We start from the raw sequence: 22,002 nt of genomic DNA on the forward strand, positions 1-22,002 counted from the left end.
GGCAAGTACTATCCTTAGCTTTCAAGAACTGGTATCTCGATATACTATTGATAAACACTCTCTTTTCTTCTACTTTAGAGTAAGATCAGCTTGTAAAGCTTATGGCATTCCCTGGGGGTCAGATTTAAAGGATCATCTTATTTTAAGTTGCATACAGAGTGCTCCAGGACAGATAGTGTCATATATCTATGATAAATTAAACTCCCAGAAATATATGCCCACCTCAGGAATGAAAGCCTGGGATAGGACATATCTGAACTGGGACAAGACTTAGACTGGGATGCGATTTGGGATAATGCTGCTGGTGCTTCGAAAACCCAAAATCATCGGTATATACACTTGAAATTTTGTCATAGAGCATATTTAACACCAAGAATTAGCCATCAAATGTGACTGGTTCCTGACCTATATTGCTCATTTTGTCCCCACGGAACTGTTGGCTTTTTTATACATGTTGTATGGGAATGTCCAGGAGTTTTTGGTTTGTGGGGGGGAGGTTATCAGTACTCTTACAGAACTAATGGGGGTACAATTACCAATGGACCCCGCTGTACATCTTCTAAATGATGATTCCCACCTTTCCCTTACGGAAAAAGCATGCAAAGTCTGGCTGGCAGGCCTTACTGCAGCGAAGAAGATTGTAGTTCAACATTGGAAACCTCCCCATGATATTTCAAATACTCACTGGCTTCAGAGCTTTTTGGACATTTCTTACCTGGAACTTTCATCAGCGAGAGTAAATGATGCACGACCAAACACAATCTTAATGTGGACAAATTTGATATCTAATTTACAAGGTCTTTTGTTAAAATAGGAATGCTTTGTCTGTGTATGCATTACTGTTCAGTTGGTTGATGGGGGGGAGGGGGGATGGTGATGAAGGTTGAGGGGTGGCTAGGATAAACAGTCAAAATGTAATTGGCAACTGATTGTATTAAATATAACTTGTTGGCGTTGCAATAAAAAATTAGTAATAAAAAAAAATAAAAATACTTCAGCTCCAAACTACCCAAGCATCAGAAGTAGCTACTGAAGTATTTGTTGTGTCTTTTTGGAACAAAATTCTTATGAACACGCTTAACTGATATTTCAGATCAGTGTTTATACTCGATAAATTAGCAACTGAAGCCTCAATACATCAGTGGAATTTTATGAGAAAAAAGTAAGTTATGGGATTGTTCCTCTTCACTGCACCCCTCTCTCCCGAAACACAAGGATCACTTGTTAACAATTGCAGCAACTTTTTTGCCACCCAAAAACCAAGCTAGATTTGGATATGATTCATGCCTGCCTGGGAGAAAATAAGAGCCTTCAAAGGGGATGCAGAATAGTGGAAGTGGTACCCATCTCGATGGATGTGCACGATCTGCTTGTATTTTCCCCTGTATTGCTTGTTTCTGTTACGTGGTAGATTGTGGTCTCTTCACATGGTAGCCAGAGTCTGAAGTTGGAAAGATAGCAGCACTGACATTTGGAATGTTACCAAGACTAGCAAATTTCTACAGATGTATGGTGGAGAACATTCTGACTGGTTGCAATACTGCCTGGTGTGGAGGCTGCAATGCACAGGATTGAAGGAGACTGCAGAGGGCTGCAGACTCGGCCACTCCAACACAGGCACAACTTTCCGCACCACTTAGGACATTGTCAAAAGGCACTGCCTCAGGAAGGCATCATCCATCATTAAGAACCCTCGTCTGGGACATGCCCTCTTCTCACTACTACCATCAAGGAGCCTAAAGACCCACAGTCTAAAACAGCTTTTTCCCCTCTACCATCAGATTTCTAGATGGCCCATGACCGGTACCTTGCTATTCTTCTTTTGCACTATTTATATACTTTTTGTAACTTTTAGTTAGTAATTTTTGTCTTGCACTACACTGCCACCACAAAACAACACATTTCAAAGACCTATATCAGAGAGTTTAAATCTGATTCTGACATTTAATCTGTGCTTCAATGTGCAATTGAAAAATATGCTTGTGGACTGAGAGCTGATGGAATCTGGATTCAGAGCTGTTTTTTTTTGCACTGGGATAGTTTCCTAGGATACAAAATAGCAGGAGTTCCTCTAGGACCTTCAAGCCAGCCCCAGCATTCTAAATGATCATAACTGCTGTATGCTGATCTTTATTCTCCAGTCCTGCTGAAGGGTCTCAGCCCGAAACATCATTTGTACTCCTTTCCATAGATGCTGCCTGGCCTGCTGAGTTTCTCCAGCATTCTGTGTGTTACTTGTATGCTGGCCAGTTCCCCAGGATCTTCAATTGATCCACTTGATCTTCTAAGTATTTGTCTATCTCCAGCTCAAAAATATCTAATGATTTGGCCTCCCTCAACTTGTGGGAGAGAGAATAGCAAACATTCACTAAATTTTACACGCCTCAGTTCTAAATGATTGAAGAGAGTCAGAAAATCTGAGCAGCTCTTCTGCGACAGGGGCCATGCAACTGGATTGTGTCTGAACTGGTGACAGAAGGTCAATTTATCTGCAACGCACATTATTCCATTGTGACATCGAATGCCAGTTACCTTGTTTGCCTTTTGTTGAAGTAAAGTTCACTTTGTATGAATTTATAAATAATGAGTGCTTCATTACATTGATACAGGGGATCCCTGGGTTATAGCTGACCTGAAATCTGACTCTACGTAAATTTTCCCATACATTTCTCAAAATATTAATAATAGTATTTGTGGTATTCATTAATGATTGGATACAGTATTCCATTCATTTGTTTATAGATAGGAGAATATTTGATGAAATGAAAAAAAATTATAGCAGGTATATGTAGATTGATGAGATATAGGTAGCAATAGAAAATGGACTCTTCTGACTTGCACAGAAATCAGCCTTGGGTCTGTTCTCAGGATTAGAGCCTTGTGTAACCTTAGAGCTATCTGTATTTTGCTTAGACAAGCTCAGTAATTGGAACTGTGATATCGGAGCAGCCTCTGGTGCATTTAAACCAGATTGATATATTTTTTGATAAGAAAGTAAGTTGGGTGAGGTTTTTTTTGTGTTCTGGATTTTATCACTGCAACCAGGGAAGTGCTTTATTCTATTCCAAAATCAAAATACTCCAGGGGCTGGAAATATGAAATAACATGAAGTGTTGAAAATATTCAGATCAATCAGCACGTGCAGCAAGTTGCTGATCAAGTACCTTTCAGCAGAACTGTTGGTAAGGCATTGACTCGAAACATTAAATCAGTTTTTGCATTCACAGATGTAACCTGATCTACTGAGTATTTCCAGTTTGCTCATTTGTATTTATGGCTGCTTGTCGGATTGTGACTGAATTTTAATCTATTTGCCCTGAGCTATCTCCTTAGAATCATAGCAAGCAAGGAGAGCTTTTACAACATGAAATTGAAATTGTGGATTCATAGACCCAACATATTGAATTGTAATCTTTTTCATTGTGCTGCTCACTCTGGTGTTTTCTCCACTGCTGCCTTTTGCTATGGTTCCAAGCATTAGGTACTGTTCAATGTTGATCATAGTCTTTGAGTCTTGCCACTCCCTAACACACTGCCTTTATTTCTAATTTAACTCTGCTTCTAGCAAATTGGTAGGAGCAGTCTGGTGCGCAGGTGTAATTTTACCTTTGGGTGACCTGAGAGAGAAGCTGTCCCAACTGAAATTCTGGAGCAGCTGCAGACATCTGACCCTGACCACAATTGGAAGGCAACCAGTAATGATGAAGCTGATCTAACATTTGTATGAATTCAAGAAAGATGATGGGGAATAGTTGACTTTTAGTCTATTAATGTCTTGATTTCTCTGTTGCTGAAACCAACTATTTGAATAGCAGGTTGTCAATGCTATTATCTAATCTCTTGTTTGATTATTTTCTTTTTTGGATGACCATTTCAAGCAAGTGTACCTATTCTTTGTGTTAAGTCTGCTATAACATTTTCGCCTTGATACTGATTGGGGAATGTTTGCAATTTTACAGTCATAAGATATCCGATTTTAATGTAAGAAATATTTTGTGGATATCATTGTACTGTGTGACATATCATCCTAGATCCAAGAGCAACAGTTCAGTCATTACCTTCCTTTCCTTGGTAACAAAAGCTGTTCGCCCATTTTGGGATTTACTGTCCTGACTTCTGGAACATTTTCTCCATTGAGTGCAACATGAAGGAAAGGAACGTTTATAAAAATAAGTTGAGTTGTAAAAGGTCCAGTCATTTTGATATAAATGAATATTCATATAGCACTGAAATCAGCTTGCTTTTGACAGCTAATCATTCTTATATGCTGTGTACATGCATCTACTGATGCTTTTGGACACGTCTTCAGTGATGTTCCTGGAATCATCGGGTGTTTCGGGTCTTTCAACATCATACAACCTCCTCCAGGTGACCCAGCCGGGGCTGATCAGACCCCAGCTTGTGTCCAGATGGCTAGCTACTTCTGACTCCATGGCTCACCTCTTTTGAGCCACAGCCATCTTGAGGCCCTCTGCTCTCCTCTTCCTCTCTCCCTCGATGCCCAAATTGCTGAAGGCTCTAACTAAAGAACAGGCTGCGAGTCCCCTACATCCAACCTCCACTGGGAGACACCTCGCTCTCCATCCATTCTGCTGACCAGTCCTGCGTACTTGGAGAGCTTCCTTTCAAAGGCCTCTTCCAAGCGATCTTCCCATGGGACTGTCAGCTCCAGCAGCACCACTTGCTTGGTAGACTCAGACACTAGGACAATGTCTGGTCGCAGGGTGGTGGCTGCGATATGGTTGGGGAACTTTAGCTGCCGTTCAAGGTCCACCAACAGCTGCCAGTCCCTTGCAGAGGTCAGGACGCCTGCAGATGTTCTTTTGGTGGGTATTGGCTGTTCCCCAGCTCTGACAAAGGCAATGGCCTGCTTGGACTGTCGGGACCGCTTCGCCCACTCAACTCCTGCGCTGATGGCTTCAGTGATGGTCTTCAGGACCTGATCATTCCTCCATTGGTACCGTCCCTCACCTAGTGCCTTTGTGCAGCCGCTGAGGATGTGCTCCAAGGTTCCTCGCTTGGAGCACAGTGGGCACGCAGATGATGCTGCTATGCCCCATGTGTGCAGGTTTGATGGGCTTACAAGCACATCGTACACTGCCTGGATGAGAAATTGGATGCGGTGTGGCTCAGCTTTCTTATATGAACTTTGGTCTTTTAAAAAGACCCTGTGGCAATGGAAGGCCTTGTTTCTCATGGCATTTATTTGGTTTCATTCTTGCATCTTGAAATGGATGAATAGAATTTGAGCAAAATGTACTACTTAATTTTTAACCTGTGTCCTGATCTTATTTACCACTGTCTACTGTTTGTCATTTTGTTTCAGAATCTGAAGTGCCTCCTTGCTTCTGCAGTTACTTGGGTCTCATTGTATTTTCTGATACAGATTTTGGTTTTGGGGATGCAGATAGAGTGCAATAGCTGGTTACAATGGTGCATCTGATAAGGGAGCAATCATGGAGTGCAGTTAGATGCTTTCAATAGATCTCTTGCATGAGATACATATAATTATTCAGTGGTGGTAAAAGAAAATGATTCCACAGATCAGTAGTACCATGCAAGTGTATTCATAATATTGGAGCAACATGCTTCTTAAGTGTTCAGTCATGTTAAAATTTTGTGATTGATTTTGTGTAGGTTTATGAACACTTGTCTAATAAAACCCTAAGTTGAAAATTTCAATTGAGTCATCACCCACTGTCTTTAAGGGGTGAAGAGAATGTCAATATAATTTTTAAAGATGTTTTCCATGATACACTCCATTCTGGAAAGGACTTTAGTTAGCCAACAGTGTTGTAATGAAGAGTCAAGAGATTTGTGAGCATCATTCAGTGGTAGTCAATAACTGAACAGAGTATAACTGAACAGATTCTGCCTTCAACTGTAGTTGTTACTCCACTGAACCCATTGCTGCTTTCGTTATCTGGCAAGGCAACTACTGCAAAAGTACACATCTGTAGTTGCATCAGACTTTAATTTACAATTTACTTCAGCTTTCAATATCTGTTCTACCTTTCTATAAATACAGTAGTTCGACTGAAATAGCAGGATCCACACCAGGTGTGAGGAAGACAATTCCATTTGTGTGTTTCTGTTCTAACATATTCACATGTTAACAAAATAACATGCACATCCCTGCATGCATACGTTCAGTATTTTTGAGGTTGTAAATTGGAGAAGCCCACAGAGATGTAGGGAGCCTGGCACTAGGACAACAGAGGGCTTTGGAAGAATTTGAAAAACAATAATTATCATTTCACCTGGTTCTTGTTGGTGAAGTAAACTTGTGCTTGTTTATCCTGGGTGGGTTGGGGGGAGGAACTACATACGTCATGTTAATCAAGAAATGCAGTGCTCCTTTGGTCGTAGCAATTGTGTATAGGACTGTGCTCAGCTGGAATATTGGAGTATTCGTGTCAGTGAGATCAGAATTGGGTTTATTATCACTGATGCATGTTGTGAAATTTATTTTGTGGCAGCTGTACAATGCAAGCTACTAAGTAAATAAATTATCCAAAAGAAGAATAGTGAGGCGGTGTTCATGAAACGTTCTGAAATCTGATGGCAGAGAGGCAGAAGCTATTCCTAAAAGATTCTGTGTGTCCCTTCAGGCTCCTGTACTTCTTTAATGATGGATTCTTTCTTCAGGATGTACAACCCTTTGAAGTTGTTCTCTGATGGGTGGGGGGGAGGTGCCCATGATGGAGCTGCAAATCTCTGCAATCTCTTTCAAACCTGAATATTGAAGTTTCCATACCAGGCGGTGATGCTGCCAGTCAGAATGCCTTTCACCATTCATCTGTAGAAATATGCAAAGGATTTTTGGCGACATACCAAATGTCCTCAAACTCCTAATGAAGTCCAGCTGATGGGGTGTTTTCTTCATGATTGCATCTGTGTGTTGGGCCCAGGATAGATCCTCTGAGATGCTGACACCCAACAACTTAAAACTGCTTACCTTTTCTACCCCGACTCCTCACTTAGGACTAGTTTGTGTTCTCCTGACTTGCTCTTCCTGAGGTCAACAATCATTTCCTTGGTCTTGCTGACATTGGATGCAAGGTTGTTGTGTGACACCACTCAACAAGACGATCTACCTGACTCTTGTATGCCTTCTTGTTGCCATCTGAGATTCTGCCAGCACCAATGGTGATATTGATGAATTTAAAGATGCTGCTTGAGTTGTGCCTGGCCACACATTCATGAATGTAAAGAGATTAGAGCAGCAGGCTAAGCACGTATCCTTGAGGTGCTCCTGCACTGATTGCCGGTGAGGTTGAAATGGTATTACTGATCCATACTGAGATCTTCCAATGAAGTCAAGGATTCAATTGCAGAGGAAGGTACAGATGGTGTGATGGTGTTGTACTCTGAGTGGATAGCCAGTGAAATAGCGTCTGCTGTAGACCTGTTGTGGCGGTAGGTAAAATGCAACATGTCAAGGTCCTTGCTCAGACAGGAAGTTATTTCTAGTCATAAACAAACTCCCTGTGCACTTCACGGTAGATGTGAGTGCTACTGGGCTATAATCATTGAGACAGCTCACCCTGCTCTTGACCAAAAATGCTAGGTCTTGACCATTTTAGAGTACAGGTATGATTGATGGAGTTTTGAAGTGGGTGGGAAACTCTGACTGGAGCAATGAAAAGTTGTTCTCCAGCCATTTGGTCAGCACAGGTTTTCAATACAGTACTTGTAAATCTGTTTAAGAAAGAAAAGTCACCTACCTAGTCATTATTCAGTCTCCTTAACAAAGCTTGAACTGGGAAAAGCATAGTGGTCAAGGTTAGATCATCTATGGTCTTATTGAACAGTGGAGAAACCTCGAGAGGATAACTGGCCATATCTTGCTCCTGTTTCTGTTTTCTACATTATTTTGCATGTCAACTTAAATATTAAAAACAATCTTGGGTTTACGGTGTGAATGAGCACTGTCTTTCCTGCTCATTTATCTGAGCTCATTAGAAAAACAAGGGATTTACAATTGGAGAAAACAGATCCAAGAAAGGGGACACAAGGATAGGTTCATGTGCCTGACTGTTGCCTACTCTCTACTGAAAATATATTCAGTATAAATGAGAACATTATCGTCTGTAGTTTTGAGGTTCCCTCAAAGGTTCAAATAACCATATGAATTGCTATGATTATGAATTTAGAGTGTACTTGTTGGTTATCCTGGCAAAAACTCAGCCCTTTGTAAAGAAGTAGCACGAAGAGTTGCTGAGGAAAGCTCTGTTTGACCTGAAATTATGTAGATTATTTTTCTGCTTTTGAAATGCATTAAATAAAATCAGTTATACACCAGCAATTGTAAACCTGAAGTTTCTGCAAAATGTCTCTGTACATGACTAAAAGTGCTAACGCATTTATTTTACTGTGCAGCTTATTGTGTGAATTCTCTAGAAAACGTTGACCACATTCTGTATATCATAGCAACAGAAGCGTAGCTATTGACAACACATGGAATGTGAAGGAAAGTACCATTCAAAGAGCTGGCAAGTGCACCACATTGACCCTCCCCTTGAGCTCCCCAGAGTTACAGAAAAAAAACAAGACTTCATGATTGTCATCTGGAACTTGCTTCACCACTTAGCGGTTTGGAGAGGAATTTTCCAGTTTTCCTTCAAACTGGTCTGTTCACATTATTTTCGGCATTTGCCAGGAGAGGAGCTGGTGTTCTGTGATGAACTGCAGGTAGATTGCTCCAAAATGCCTGAATAATTAGCCTTTTTCTTTTTTTGTATGCAGCTATTCAAATACAGCAAATGTGATAAATAGTGTCTTGGGTAAATTATATCAGTAACAGCCCTTTTTTTAATCTCAGCTTGCATCAGTTGACATTTAGATCAGCGAGGTTCTGTCTCTCGGTAATGCAGTAACATAAACTGCAAAGTCGAATATACTGTAGCTTTACACAACTTTTACTGTCCTTTTAGCATGACGTTTTGGATAGGAGGCAAAATTGTTAAATAAATGCATAAATTTTGAAATAATCAAGATAGCAAATGAACCAGGTATTTTGTGATTTGCTCTTGGTATGTGCTAACAATAAAGCAATAATTATTTACCTTTCTTGCTGTGTGACAGTGGCGGAATATAACCATCTAGAGTTTAATAATTGTGTATCTGTGGTGCCCATTGGAGGACATTAATCAACTGATAAGTAATATATTTAGAGACCACCTTTGGCATAGAGCACATCAGGCCACATCACTGTAAAGTGCAGTTTGGATTCAATAGTCAGATTACAAGTATTAGCCCATGCTACTAACATTTCTTTCTTAAGCAGTTTAAGCCTGCCCTGCCATTTAATAAGGTCCTGGTTGATGTGTTCCAGGGCCTCGACTCCTCCTCTATGCCAGTTCCCCATATTCCTCAGTTCCCCTATCATGCTTTCAAAATAAAATTATTTACCTCTTTTTCAAATACCCCAGTGTATTGGCCTTCACAACTCCCAGAGCAGAAAATTCCAGACCTCTGAGAAGAAATTCTATGTACCTCAATTTGCAGCTATGCTCCCTCATAGTGCCTGTTCCTCCGGTGGAAGTGTATTCTTTCAAGGGCCTTTAGGATGTTGTCTTTTCAATAAGATCACCCTCCTCCTCCTGAAGCCAGAGTTTGCCAATAAGGCACATGATCTGATTGCGTCTTTGGTTCTCGACACTAACTGATAAATTGAGACCTTTTAAGTTAAAGGTTCCTGTCTTTCAAGTTAAACCTAATGGGCTGATTCCTAGTCTTAAGATCTGAGTTATGAAGAAGGATTTGGAGGCACCTATGGTAGGTAGTTCAGAGGGGAATTTGAAAGCTAGTTGTGAGAATGGAAATTGCTTCAAACTGCGAAAGTGAAACAAGTTATAGACATCAGGCAAACTTAGATGCATAATTAAATCACAAATGTTGGGATTGAAGTGGGGAATATTTTCTTTTGTTGGGACCTTATAAAAGAAAATGTCCCATTTCTCAAATAAATGAACAGTTATGCCTGGTTCTAGATCCTCGCAGTCTGGGCGACTCAGATTTTAGCCTTAACTTGCTATGGATTTGGGGCAGTTGGTTGCTGGACAGGGACTACCTCCTTTAAGTACAAGAATATAGTACCTAAGGGCAGTTAACATTTGAGTGGCCCAGACTGCAAGGATTGGCAACATTTAAAAATAACTTAACACATTGTTGAAGTTGAGCCTTTCTGGTGAAGGTCATACACATTTTTGTTTCCTGGAACAGCCTTTCAAGCTTTCTTTACAGCTGCTAGCTTCTCACAGGACAGGTTTGTTTAGAATTCTGCTTTAAATGTTTAGAAAATCTTGTTAAAATGGGAAAAAAATATGGCTGGCACATCCCTTCAGTGACTCCCCTGTGGAGACAGGAGCAGAGGTCCCAGAGCAACCGTGTCAAATAGCTGCAAACTATTTGGCAGGATCAAGGGATATTGTAATTAAAACAGCTGTAATATTAACAGATGGTGGAATAAAGGGAGTGTGGGATAAGACTGGCTGGAAATTAGTGTGAAGCAAGGTGCTAGGGCAGGGGTAGGAGCTAGAATCAGAGAATGCTGAAAATGCAGTTTTTGTGGTGGTAAAGTAACAAAATTCTGGAAATACAAGGTCATACTGTATCTGTGGGAAGAGAAACAGTTATTTACTCCAGAAACAATCTTGCTTTAAAAATGTTATCTAGTGATCAATTCTGCTAGTGGGTTCATGGAAATTAGTTGTGATGCTAAGATACATCACAACAGTTCTGACGATGTATCTTCAACCCAAAACATTATTCTCACAGCATCTACAATTCTTTTCTGATGGTATGCTTTATAAAATCATGCATTTTTTAAAAGTTTGCACTACCCTTACTTGTGCTGTGATGTGCATTATAGCTGTGTACAGTTCCAGATAACACCGTTAAAGCTAAAGGCTGCAGCTTGAAACCACAATTTTGACATATTATCTGTGGTTAACCTTTAAGGCACCATCTGTTTACAGCGTAGGTGGGTGCAACAAGATGTGTACAAAGTGACAGCTCCTGGTCGTGTTTGTAGGAAGATTTTGGAAATAACAATCACTCCCAAATATTAGGCACTAGTTGAAGTCTATAAGGTGACTTTAACTCATGAGTTATGGGGTATACTTAATTGAAATAGATGTTTTTTAAATTTTTGAATCCTAATAATTGCATTAATTTATTGTTGAAGAGCTTTCCTGTGTAAGTCTGCAAGCAGGGGCTCTAAATCAGGTTTTCCCAACCTGAGGTCCTCGGTCCCTTCAGTTAATGGTAATGTGCATTGGATAAAAAAGATTGAGAACCCCTACTCTAAATTGGCTCGGTGAAAGTTGTATTGCTTCCTTCTTGACTTGATTACTTTCTGTAAGATGGCAAGCAAAGTTTTGTGACTTTGCTATATGCAAACGTTGGTGCAGTTCCTGCAACTTCTCTAACTGTGAGCCGGAGGCCTCGCTGCTGTGGCCTTTCTGTGCGGTGGAGCAGGCCGAAATCTTGACTAAGCCACGGGCGGCAGATCCTGAGGCTCCGCTCCTGGATCCTGCTGACAATCCATGCCATCAAAGGCCTTTGTTTCTCGATGTCCTTGTTAATCAGCAACTCTTCTTTTAAAAAGTCGAAATAATTTAACTTTTATTTAATTAAAAGTAATAAAAACATTAAAATAAAAGAAAACATCTTTATTCAAGTGAATGGCACTGTAATGGCAGAGTGTAAGGGCAGAAGTGAAAAGTATAAGGTTTTGTCACAACTGAATTCTGCTGTGGGCACTGCTCAGTGCAGCATCAGAGCAGATGGTCAGATGTCCTGGTATTAACCACTTTAGTGCCCTGTGTACTCATACTAAAATGTGTGTAAGTCATGGATGCACTCACTCACAGAGCAGACAGTTTTACAGATCAACAGAGACTCGCATCCAACTGGCTTATTAGGGATTCTGGAGCTGCATTTTCCGATTTCTTTGAAACTGTAATTTCTGTTACGCATAAGTTCTGGAGAAGTGAGAGTTCTGTGTCAGCTGAGCTCCAGACAGACCAGCTGTGTTTAACAAGACTTCCTTGCCCTTCCTTTAGCTGACACTGTCACTGCCTGCTTCACTGTCTCTTAGCCTCCATTCTGTCACAGATATTACTTTTGTTCTTTCTATGCTCTCACTTCTCTACAATTTACAACCTGCTTGTTTTCAAACTTGTTCTAGTTGAAGAGTTAGTAACCCAAACAGTTAACTTTATTTCTCCACAAATGCTGTCTGACCCATTATGTGTTCCAGCATTTTGTGTTTTTATTTCAATGCTAACTTTAAATTCATCTGTGCTTGAAGGACAGTTCTTGGATTGTGACCTGAGTGCTTTTCTCTTCCATCATACGTAATATCTGAGAGTGTGATACCTGATTTTAATATTTTATATTGCATTTGATGTTGTAAATTTGCATTTTTCAACTCATTCAGGTAGTTGGGGCTCATCAACCGTGGTTGGCAACTCATCTAGAAGGAAAACACTGTTCTCAAACTCCACTCGTGGGGAAGGCTTAGGTAGTAAACCCTGAGGAAAAATCTGGAATTGGAGTCCCCAGTTCAGTTCAGCACTGACTCTGACAACTCCTGCAATGCTGCTGACATTGGTCTTTGCTGTTCCTTTGGATTCATCAGCTGCCTGGAGAGGGGGAGCCTCCTGCATGGTCAAGAGCTTGCTCTCCATATTTTACTGCCCTGGCTTGCGTACTGGCTAGACAGCTCAGACACAACATTCATGGTCAATCACAACCAAAGGAGAGCCTCATTCAGTTCCTCCCCAAAGGGATAATGACCTTGATTGGTTGTATGCTGTTTTGTGGTTCAAGGGGAATTTTTAGGAGGGGATGTGGACAACATATTGTACTTGATTGGCTTTTGCTGTGTTTCAGAGTAGATCTTGGCAACTCTCCATGTATAATCTAAGTGCTGTATGTGCTTGAACTGCAGTCTGCACTGTTCCTTCCATTATCCATTTTGTTTTCCATGTTTTCCAAAACTCAGTGGGGTTTTATAAATCTTTGCTAGTGTGAGCAGAACTATATTCCTTCGTTATATTTTCTGGCTCCATTTCTTAGATGTGCCCAGTCAGTGGCAATTACAGTGATTCTGTAGGTATTTGGACATGTGCATGAGGCTTATCATGCAATCCATTATGACTAGGTAGATCAGTACTGGATTTGTGTTTTCTGAGACTGCATTATGTGCCTCATACATTACTAGTTTATTAACGTCCTTTTGCATAACAGGCAGAGCCAGGAAATAAACTGTAACAGACATGCAGAGTAGAGGTTTATTGCTGATAGTTTCCTTCAAGTGTGATTCCTGGCCCATATTGTGCAGATGTTGGGTTTTTGTCAGGAAACAGGAAATTGAATAAACAAGGTGATGCAGTTAAGAACTGCAAAGTTTTGAATGCTCTGCTCTCTAAGGTGTCAGCATGATACATTCTATAAATAGAATTTCTTAATATTCTGTTCCTCAGACACTGTCCCCAAAGAGCCAGCTGCAAGGGGTATAATTTCACATGTTTGAGGAGGACTTGCTTTTTGTATCCAAGAGCTTCACAGCAGAAATGATCACTGAGAGAAAATTGGCAGCTAATTCGCACCCAGCAAAAACCTGAAAAACAGCTTGCTGGTCATTTTTTTTTGCAGTGAAGGAATTATTTTTACCACTATTGGGAGAATTACTTGCTACTTTGGACAGTTACAGTATGTTAAGTATTTTGTGCCCTTCCTTGAGCACTTATGGGACCTTGGCTTAATACATTTTTGAAAGATGTAATGCCTCTTCAGTGCAAAATTCCAACATGCAGACATCCCACCTCTCCCGGAAGTTCCGGGAGTCTCCCGTATATTAATTGTGGCTCCCTGATGCCTGCAAATTATATACAATGTCACGGAAATCAATTTTTTGAGAGAGAGCGAGCGCAAGAGCAAGAAAGCAAACGCGTGTGAGAGCGACCACGAGAGAGAGCGTGAGAGTGCGCGAGAGAGAGTGAGCACGCGCAAGAGCAAGAAGACAAGCGTGAGTGAGAGCGACCACTAGAGAGAGCATGAGAGCGCGCGAGAAAGAGCGAGCGCAAGAGCAAGGAAGCAAGCGTGAGTGAGAGCGACCACGAGAGAGAGCGTGAGCAAGAGCGAGCGCGAGTGAGAGTGGCCAAGAGAGAGAGAGAGAAAGAGCAAGAGCAAGAGCAAGAGAGTTCCAAAAAAAGTCAGAGTGGCAGAGTGTTCCAAAAAAAGAAAATATAAAACGTACGTCACCCCAGACTACACTAAAGTGTACCCCTGCCTAATAGGGGTCAAAAATGATGACAGTGTTGCTCACTGCACTGTTTGCAACAATGACTTTTCTATTGCCCATGGTGGGTTAAGACTGTAAAAGACATGTTGAGGTGAGTTTAACAGTTGTCATTCATTCATTAGCATAGCTAACGTTATTTAAACTAGCTGGCTAGCTGCTAAGGAGCTACTCTATTGCAGACATCCCACCTCTCCTGGAAGTTCCGGGAGTCTCCCGCAAATTGATGGTGCTACCTCCCTGAAATGAGTTTTTGCAGGGTGGGATGTCTGAACATGTCAAAATCTTGTGGCACGCTTTGACTACCTCAATTATGCTGCTTGTGTGTTGGTGTCTTTTGGATTGTGGAGAACTTTGCAGCATAGTTTTCTCACCATTCAAAAGATCCTTCCCACAGTGGACAGTCAAAGGAGATAACTACAGCAGAGAGAGCTTGGGACTGAAGTGGGCTGAGTGGGTTAAGACTACTTCAGTAACCTCTTGATATTCAGAGATGGGGAGGGATGAAAATTCAAATTCCAGCAAGTGCCTTGTTCTATACAGAATGCAATGAAATATTTCACCTTGTTTGCTCCATGTAGCACACTTAAATGTTGTTAATTGTTTATATATTATTTACACTGTACCTCACTTAACACTGCTCCGTATGATTCATTATAGTGCACTTGGCCCACTAACTTGAACACTTATGGCAATGATCTACCCTTCTGTGCCTTTCTTAAAAAAGAGACATTTGCTCAGGCTGTATACTCCTGTACTGGAAACCTAGCTTAAGTGGTGTTGGGCTTGTTGCCATGGCGAAATCTTCAAGTAGGGAGAGCTATACAGCTAAATAAAAACAGAGGAGCAGCAACATCCATCATTTCCCAACAGGAGGTAATGACAGAGACCAACGGACATAGATAGCCTGTTAGCAGGCTGCACTCACCATCCTGAACAGGGTGCACGCTGACACCACACCTTGGCACGTAGCAGCCACACTGGTTGCCACAGCCTGCCCAACGCCATCCTTCACTGGCGTCTCCACACCTTACAGATGATTCATTGCCAGTTGAGTATTGATGCAGGGTTTCAGCATGAAACTTCAATTCCTTTCCTCCCACAGATATTGCTCGACTCGCTGGTTGTTCTGTGTTTGAAATATTGTGGGAAGGATGTATAAAAAGAGTCTAATTGAACTGGAAAACAAAATTAATATTTACCGGTAATTTATTTTGATAGTTCTACATGAAACTGCATCTATTCATTCAACAGAAAACTGCTAGTAATTACATTGCTAATGATTTAAATTTAAATTTGCCAGGCTAACGAAGCTTCATGTTTTCCATTGTGTTCAGGAATGTGGGTTAACCACCATACTGCTTTTGCTGAAGTCTTTGAAGGATGTTAGTACAGATGCAGACAATACTAAGTTTTTATATTGATTCCAGATGCGCCCTTTCTTCCCCAAACAACGGATGTTGCTGAGAGTGCAAGAAGTGTACTGGATGAAGAGGTTGCCTTAGAGACTCTGGTGGGTGAACGCGCAGCAAATTGTCCAAATCCTACAACCATTAACTTCTCTTTGAAAAACTTGGGCACAGAGATCAGGTGAGTTAATCTTATCTGTAGGTAAGAAAGGAATGTAATTTCTTGACCTTACTAATTACCAAATAACCAGGAGGCCTAAGTTTGAAAATAAAGGCCGTAACAGTGAAATTCTGCAGTGTTTTCAAATACAAGTTCTAAATTTATGCAATTTTATTCTCTGACCAATTAATCGTACACTGAAAGGACATGGTAAAAAGGTGAGCAAAAGGGCATTTTAATTTGAAAAGTTAATAGCACATAGAACACTACAGCATGGGACAGGCCACTTGGCCCACAGTGTTGTGCCAATTTTTATGTCCTCCTGCTGTGTATCATCTATATTCCTCCATTCCCTTCAGATTCATGTGTCTGCCTAAAAGCCTCTTAAACTCCACCAAACTTTCTGCTTCAACTAATGGCCTCGTGCTCCACACTTTTAAAACTGAGTACTTTCATTAATTTATTTCCATGCTTCCTTTAATTAACTTTTTCCCTGCCATATTACCGTATTCAACCCACTGCAGCTTTAAAGTATCTAGTTGTTTGTGTTTCCATAAAGTATAATTTCAAAGATTTGCTCCTGATGTGGTGGTGTATGTTTAGCTATCATTGGATGTTGTTGAATGTTAATTTTATTTACATTGAACCTGACATAACACTGACCCACAGAGCACTGGTTTATTGTTATGCTCTTAGACTTTTTGTCTGAATGCTCATGGCAATTTTAAAATACATGATATAATATTCACAAGTTACATTGTTCATTTAAAATAATCATGAGCTGCTAGCAAAGTATTTGTTTGATACAGGTAAAAAAAAGGACTAAGTACTAAAATTGAAACCAGTCTATAGAAGCTTATAATAAATCTTGCATTGAAGTAAACAATACCACTTGTAATCTTAAAGAATTTAGAAGATGATCTGGGATCAAAAAGTAATTGAGTTGAGATCCAGACAGTGTACTTCCTCCCACCATTTGAAAGGATTCATGGAAGCAGTTCAGTGCTTTCATAAACTGAAAATTAAAATGATCCAAAACCATAGTGATGAAAAGCTGTTTTCCACTGTGAAAGCATAGTGGATTAACTATTGCAGCACCAACTTGCTTTAAAGTTGATGCACCATGCTTGTTATGAAATGTGTAAAAATCAATCAAAGTGTAATTTGACTGTTGTAGGTATGCTTGCTAATTTTTGCTAATGCCCCCCCCCCCCCCATTTTAGTCCTGTAAAGGTGCACCATCGGTAGTGTGTTGGAGTCTTTATTTTGTGATATTTAGATGTGGCTTAATACCTTGTTCAGGATAAATCTGTTTATGGTTTTGCATTAATACTGCATTAGATAGAGTTTCTATCCCACCTCTTTGCTAGAGGTGTAAATTACAGAAAACAAAGAGACACATGGCCATCTCATTCATGAACATTGAAACCTTTAGCAGATTGCCTGTGGTTAGTTCCTTTCTGGAGCAATCCATACATTAGCCAAAGTTACAGTAGAAAGATGATGCTAAAGAATTATAAATTCCTTTTACAAGAACCTTGAGGAACAAACATTAAGATGAGTAACTTGTCAAAGTAGTAAAAAATCTAATTTAAAAATCTTAAGCCTACCCAAATATTGTCATTAATATTTTTGAAATCTCTGTGAAATCCAATTCTACAATTGTTGCATGGTCAGTCTTCTGTTAGGGAAAAGCTTTTCTCTGTATAGTGCTGTTCAGTGATTCCGAGCTGTTTCATAGCCACCAAATTACCTTACTGTTATGTAGGGAGTGTAGCTGCATTTTAAGAGAGAAAAAAACACAATGAACTGCATTTGAAATCAACATTTGATTAACTTGCTTATATTGGTGAATGTGGCGCGTGGCCAAGTGGTTAAGGCGTTGGACTAGCGATCTGAAGGTCGTGAGTTTGAGCCCCAGCCAAACCACACACTGCTCCAGTCCACCCAGCTGAAAATGGGTACCAGCAAAATGCTGGGGGTTAACCTCACAATAGACTGGCGTCCTATCTGAGGGGGAGTCTCGTACTGCCAGTCGCTTCACACCATGGAAACCGGCCTGATGAGCCTATAAGGCTCGGGACAGACTTTAACTTAACTTATATTGGTGAGTTATGCCAAAGGATAAATTATGTCCAGGACACCAGAGCGCTACCCTTCAGGAAGTGGGAGGAGGTGTTAAATCCCATAGGAGAATGGAGATTTTAACATTTCATCTGAAAGTGCTTTCTGATAATATTGTGCTGAAATCTGCCAGCAGTACAAGGGTGATAATCTTGTATTATCCTCTCATTTTATACCTCTGAGAAAAGAAAATCCTTGAAATATTGGAAAATGTTGGAAGCATTCAACTCAGGTGCTGAATGCTGTCTGGAAGGAGGGACAATTTGTTTAAGGTCAAAGGCCTTTCATCAAAATGCCTGAAGGATTTCAACTTGAAAAACATTAATTCTGTTCTTTGTTCCACAGGTGCTACCTGGCCTGCTGATTGTTTTCAGCATTTTCTGATTTTGTTTCTAGATTTAATGCATCTTCAGTTTCTTGATATTCAGATTAATTTATTACATATACATAGAAGCATATAGTGAAATACGTCATTTGTGTTAATAACCAATACAATCTAAGGATGTGCTGGAGAACCCTTAAGCTATTCTTAAAGTAAACTTTCTAAGCAAGTATTTGGCTAACTGCTTAGTAAAGTTATATTTGGAATCTTGTGAAGCACATTGGAGTATTTCAATGGCACTATACATAAATAAGTTTTTCTATGTTGGATGTTAGGCATGATTCATGAATAACACAGTAATCTGGGTGATACTGGTACAATTCTGAATCCGTTGCAGAAACTCAATGTCAAATCTGAAACCAGGAAGAGCAAACAATGAAAACCGGCGAAGTGTGTTCTACACAGAAGACTGGGTGCTACTGGATCCCACCCTCAAAGATTTGGAAGAAGCTGCAGGACATGAGGAAAGGAGAAAAAGGGAGTCAGCTGAACCAAGTAGAGGTTTGTCATTTGAAATCAAATTCATTTGGGGAAATAAAGCATTTTTGCACAACTAATACACTTTTTAAAACAAGTTGTACTCCTTGGGCTGGCTCATATTCTTTATAAACTGCCTGGAGTAGTTCGTTACAGAGTTCCATTCCAAACCTATGCTCATATTGCCTGTCTTCAGCATCGGGATCAGAATCCAACTCAGGTTTATTATCACCAACATGTGTCATGAAATTTCTAAACTTAGCAGCAGCAGTTCAATGCAGTACATAATATAGAAGATGAAAAATGAGTAAATCAATTACAGTATACATATATTGAATAGATTAAAATCATGCAAAAAACAGAAATAATATATATTAAAAAAGTGAAGTAGCGTTCACGGGTTCAATGTCCATTAAGGAATTGGTTGGCAGAAGGGAAGAAGCTGTTCCTGAATCGCTGAGTGTGTGCCTTCAGGCTTCTGTACCTCCTACCTGATGGTAATAGTGAGAAAAGAGCATGCCCTCGGTGCTGGAGATCCTTAATAATGGACGCTGCCTTTCTGAGACACCGCTCCCTGAAGATGTTCTGGGTACTTTGTAGGCTAGTACCCAAGATGGAGCTGACTAAATTTACAACCCACTGCAGCTTCTTTCAGTCCTGTGCAGTAGACCCCCCCATACCAGACAGTGATGCAGCCTGTCAGAGTGCTCTCCATGGTACATCTATAGAAGTTTTAGAGTGTATTTGCTGACATAACAAATCTCTTCAAACTCCATATGAAGTGTAGTCGCTGTCTTGCCTTCTTTATAAGTGCATTGGTATGTTGGGTCCGGGTTAGGTCCTCAGAGATCTTGACTCCCAGGAACTTGAAACTGCTTACACTCTCCACGTCAGATCCCTCTGAGGATTGGTATGCATTCTTTCGTCTTACCCTTCCTGAAGTCCATAATCGGCTCTTTCGTCTTACTGACCTTGAGTGCAAGGTTGTTGCTGTGACATCACTCCACTAGTTGGCATATCTCGCTACTGTACACCCTCTCATCTCCATCTGAGATTCTACCAACAATAGTTGTATCATCAGCAAATTTATAGGTGGTATTTGAGTTATGCTTAGCCACACAGTCATGGGTATAGAGAGAGTAGAGCAGTGGGCTAAGCATACACCCCTGTGGTGCACCAGTGTTGATCGTCAGAGAGGAGGAGATATTATCACTAACCTGCACAGATTGTGGTCTTCCGGTTTGGAAGTCGAGGATCCAGTTGCAGAGAGAGGTACAGAGGCCCAGGTTCTGTAACTTCTCAATAAGGATTGTGGGAATGATGGTATTAAATGCTGAGTTACAGTCGATGAACAGCATCCTGACATGGATGTTTGTATTGTCCAGGTGGTCTAAAGCCGTGTGGAGAGCCATTGAGATTGCATCTGCTGTTGACCTGTTGTGGCCATAGGCAAATTGCAATGGGTCCAAGTCCTTGCTGAGGCAGGAGTTCAGTCTAGTCATGACCAACCTCTCAAAGCATTTCATCACTGTAGATGTGAGTACCACTGGACGATAGTCATTAAGGCAGCTCCCATTATTCTTCTTTGGCACTGGTATAATTGTTGCCTTTTTGAAGCAAGTGGGAACTTCCGCCTGTAACACTGAGAGGTTGAAAATATCCTTGAGTGCTCCCGCCAGTTGGTTGGCACAGGTTTTCAGAGCCTTACCGGGTACTTGGTCGGGACCCTCCACCTTGCAAGGGTTCACCCTCTTTAAAGACAGCCTAACATCGGCTTTTGAGACAGAGATCACAGGATCACTGGGTGCAGCAGGGATCTTCACAGCTGTAGTTTATTTATTCATTCAAAGCCGGTATAGAAGGCATTGAGCTCATCTGGTAGTGAAGCATCGCTGCCATTCTTGCTATTTGGTTTCACTTTGTTGGAAGTAATGTTTTGCAAACATTATGTTTTCCAGAGTTGTCCTACATCCGATGTTGCCTCCGACCTCATTCAAAATTGTCTCTTCGCTCTTGAAATAGCCCTCTATAAATCATACTTGGTTTTCTTGACCGTGACAGTTATTTTCTTTCCCCTTAGTTGTGTTTTTCCATTGGACCTCTGAAAAGGTTCTGTTTAAGGCTGTCAAAGATGTGATTGGATTAAGGTACCATCAATGGTTAACTTGTCTGCTGCTTGAGTACGAAGTTAGCCATTCAAGTAATGGAAGGCTCCTGAAGAATTTGAGCCAAATTCCTGTAAACTTTAAGGAGAAATGGAGAAAAATTGGAAGAGTAATACTGCAAAGCAGGAACTTCATTGAAAAGAAACATCTGTTGAATGTTTGTGGAGATCTGCTCTTTATATTTCTGATTATTTTTGTGAATAATTCCTTGAACTATTTTTTCTTCCAAAGATGACAGTAGATTTTTAAAAATTTGATATTGTGATATTCATAGCCCTACTGAAGTGTTTTCTGTTACTACAAAAAGATCTATAATTATTTTCTTTACTTTGTTGGAATCGTTCTTACCTAAAATCTCTTCGTTTCACTCGTTTGTCCTCTGTTTCTTCAGGCTAATTGCTTGCTTATGAAGTTCTATTTCTATTTTCTAGTACGTTTTTCAATTTTGGAAATTTGTTTACTACAAACTCCTGTTTTAAGAATTTTCTTTCCGTTCGAAACTATCCCACCACTTTCTCATAGTCACAGAGATAGAGCACAAAAACAGGCTCTGTGGTCCACTAATCATCAACCACTCATTTGCAGTAATCCTACGCTAAATGCATTTTATTCTCCCCACATTCCCTCTGCTTTAGGTTTCTTCCACTCACCGACACATTGTGGGTTAAACCAAAGTCAAGTTTATTGTTGTATTCACGAATACAACTTACTAGCAGCAGCATCACAAGCACATAGGAGCAGATATGCAACATACACAAGAAAAACAATTAAACGGAAGTATTTTTTCAGGAAAGAATACAGTTTAAGCAAACAAAATCCACTGTAGGGCAAAGTGGTCATGATGTTGCTAAACTGAGATAATGATTAGGATTGTGTAAATTGGTTTAAGAACCAAATAGTTGAAGGGTACAGGAACTACTTGTTCTTGAACCTGGTGGTGTAGGACTTCAGGCTTCTATACTTCCTGCCCA

At 40.5% G+C, this 22,002-nt stretch overlaps 1 protein-coding gene across 1 annotated transcript in view; it reads left to right on the forward strand.

The window, feature by feature from the left end:
* The window catches only part of tbc1d2b (TBC1 domain family, member 2B), a 115,334-nt gene that overhangs the window by 50,075 nt on the left and 43,257 nt on the right, over window positions 1–22,002 (forward strand). Inside the window, exons 3-4 of the mRNA XM_063070945.1 lie at window positions 15,745–15,904; window positions 18,727–18,890. Coding sequence (XP_062927015.1) covers window positions 15,745–15,904; window positions 18,727–18,890 — 324 coding nt within the window. The remainder of the gene's footprint in view (window positions 1–15,744; window positions 15,905–18,726; window positions 18,891–22,002) is intronic.

The sequence above is a fragment of the Mobula hypostoma genome, chromosome 18 (genome assembly GCF_963921235.1).
Source record: "Mobula hypostoma chromosome 18, sMobHyp1.1, whole genome shotgun sequence".
Taxonomy (NCBI): Eukaryota; Metazoa; Chordata; class Chondrichthyes; order Myliobatiformes; family Myliobatidae; genus Mobula; species Mobula hypostoma.